This window comes from Esox lucius, chromosome 10 (assembly GCF_011004845.1).
Source record: "Esox lucius isolate fEsoLuc1 chromosome 10, fEsoLuc1.pri, whole genome shotgun sequence".
Lineage (NCBI taxonomy): Eukaryota > Metazoa > Chordata > Actinopteri > Esociformes > Esocidae > Esox > Esox lucius.
In genome coordinates this window covers 432,501-434,464 of record NC_047578.1, presented here as the reverse complement: position 1 = coordinate 434,464, position 1,964 = coordinate 432,501, and the positions used below count along the sequence as shown (strand labels likewise).

The 1,964-nt window shown below is 42.6% G+C and overlaps 1 protein-coding gene across 2 annotated transcripts in view; it reads right to left on the bottom strand.

The window, feature by feature from the left end:
- Window positions 1-411: 411 nt before the first annotated feature.
- pabpc1b (poly A binding protein, cytoplasmic 1 b) overlaps window positions 412-1,964 on the bottom strand; it is an 11,098-nt gene continuing 9,545 nt past the window's right edge. Inside the window, exons 14-15 of one of the 2 annotated variants that reach the window (XM_013135454.4) lie at window positions 902-1,023; window positions 412-818 (exon numbers count right to left, since the gene is read on the bottom strand). In XM_013135454.4, the coding sequence (XP_012990908.1) occupies window positions 931-1,023 (93 nt within the window). In that variant the 3' untranslated portion in view covers window positions 412-818; window positions 902-930. Of the gene's footprint in view, window positions 819-901; window positions 1,024-1,085; window positions 1,221-1,964 lie in introns of those variants that run through there. The other variant, XM_034294816.1, reaches the window with a different exon arrangement.

Sequence of the window (1,964 nt, the reverse complement as noted above, 5' to 3'; positions counted from 1 at the left end):
CGTGAGCCCTGTTCGGGGCGCCTGTTCTGTGAGTGTGGTCTACCACTTTGTGGCTGGGCTGTTGTTACTCAGACACTTCCACATCACAATCATAGCACTTAGTTAACCGGGGCAGAAATTTCACAAACTGACTAGGTATTTTCCTATGACAGAGCCATGTTTAAAGTCTCTGAGCTCTCCACTACGACCCATTGAACTGCCAATGTTCGTCTATGGAAAGGTCACGGCTGTGTGCTGGATTTTATGTACCTGTGGGCAATGGGTGTGGCTGAAACACCTGAACTCAATTAGTATGGATGTCCACTTACTTTTGGCCATAAAGCGTATCAGGGGGTCAGATATACCCAGACAGACATCCTGAATATCAGCCACCCAGGTTATAAATGTTCATCAAAGATGACAATATTCAAATATTTGTATGAGTTTAATTCAAGCAAGCAAAAGTCAATGTACATTTCACAATGCTGGTCTATCGATCATCCACGCCAAAGACCAACATCCCAAACATTCATACATCTAAAAGGAATAAAAGGCCAGAAAGGAATGCTTTCAGGAAGGCTTCATTCCATCATATGGAATTATCTATTAAAACCCTAAAACTTAAAATGTTTTATTTTAACCTTTTTTACTATTTTTTCCAGATTTTTTCCTTAATAAACAAGGTCTGGTGTGCTTCTCCAGGCCTGGCTGATCAGAGTACTTTCCTTTTTATAACAATTCTTTTTCTTTCTTTTTGCATTGTTTTGTGTGTTTTCAGCTTTTTTCAATGTTTAGTAAATTTTTTTAACCAGTGAAGCAGGTTCCAAGCTTCCCACACCCTGTGAACAGAGATAAGCCATTTGTTATCTGAGGTGGAAAATGTGTGAGGACATCATTACATGGCTGTATTACATAGAGTGACCTGCTGGAACTGGACAGTCCTCCCTTGGCTTAGACACTTGGACCACCTGCTGGATTAGTGACGTTCTTCTGTGCTGACTCCTTGGCCTGGTGAGCCTGCAACACTGCCACGGCCTCATCCACCTATAAAACATGATTAACCACGCCTCATCCACCTATAAAACATGATTAACCACAGCTTCACCCACCTATAAAACACGATTAACCACAGCCTCATCCACCTATAAAACACGATTAACCACAGCCTCATCCACCTATAAAACACGATTAACCACAGCCTCATCCACCTATAAAACACGATTAACCACGGCCTCATCCACCTATAAAACCCGATGAACCACGGCCTCGTCCACCTATAAAACCCGATGAACCACAGCCTCGTCCACCTATAAAACCCGATGAACCACAGCCTCGTCCACCTATAAAACCCGATTAACCACAGCCTCATCCACCTATAAAACCCGATTAACCACAGCCTCATCCACCTATAAAACACGATTAACCACAGCCTCATCCACCTATAAAACCCGATTAACCACAGCCTCATCCACCAATAAAACACGATTAACCACAGCCTCATCCACCAATAAAACAATTAACCACAGCCTCATTAACCACAGCCTCATCCACCAATAAAACACGATTAACCACAGCCTCATCCACCAATAAAACACGATTAACCACAGCCTCATCCACCTATAAAACACGATTAACCACAGCCTCATCCACCAATAAAACACGATTAACCACAGCCTCATCCACCAATAAAACACGATTAACCACAGCCTCATCCACCAATAAAACACGATTAACCACAGCCTCATCCACCAATAAAACACGATTAACCACAGCCTCATCCACCAATAAAACACGATTAACCACAGCCTCATCCACCAATAAAACACGATTAACCACAGCCTCATCCACCTATAAAACACGATTAACCACAGCCTCATCCACCAATAAAACACGATTAACCACAGCCTCATCCACCTATAAAACCCGATTAACCACAGCCTCATCCACCAATAAAACACAATTAACTACAGCCTCATCCACCTATA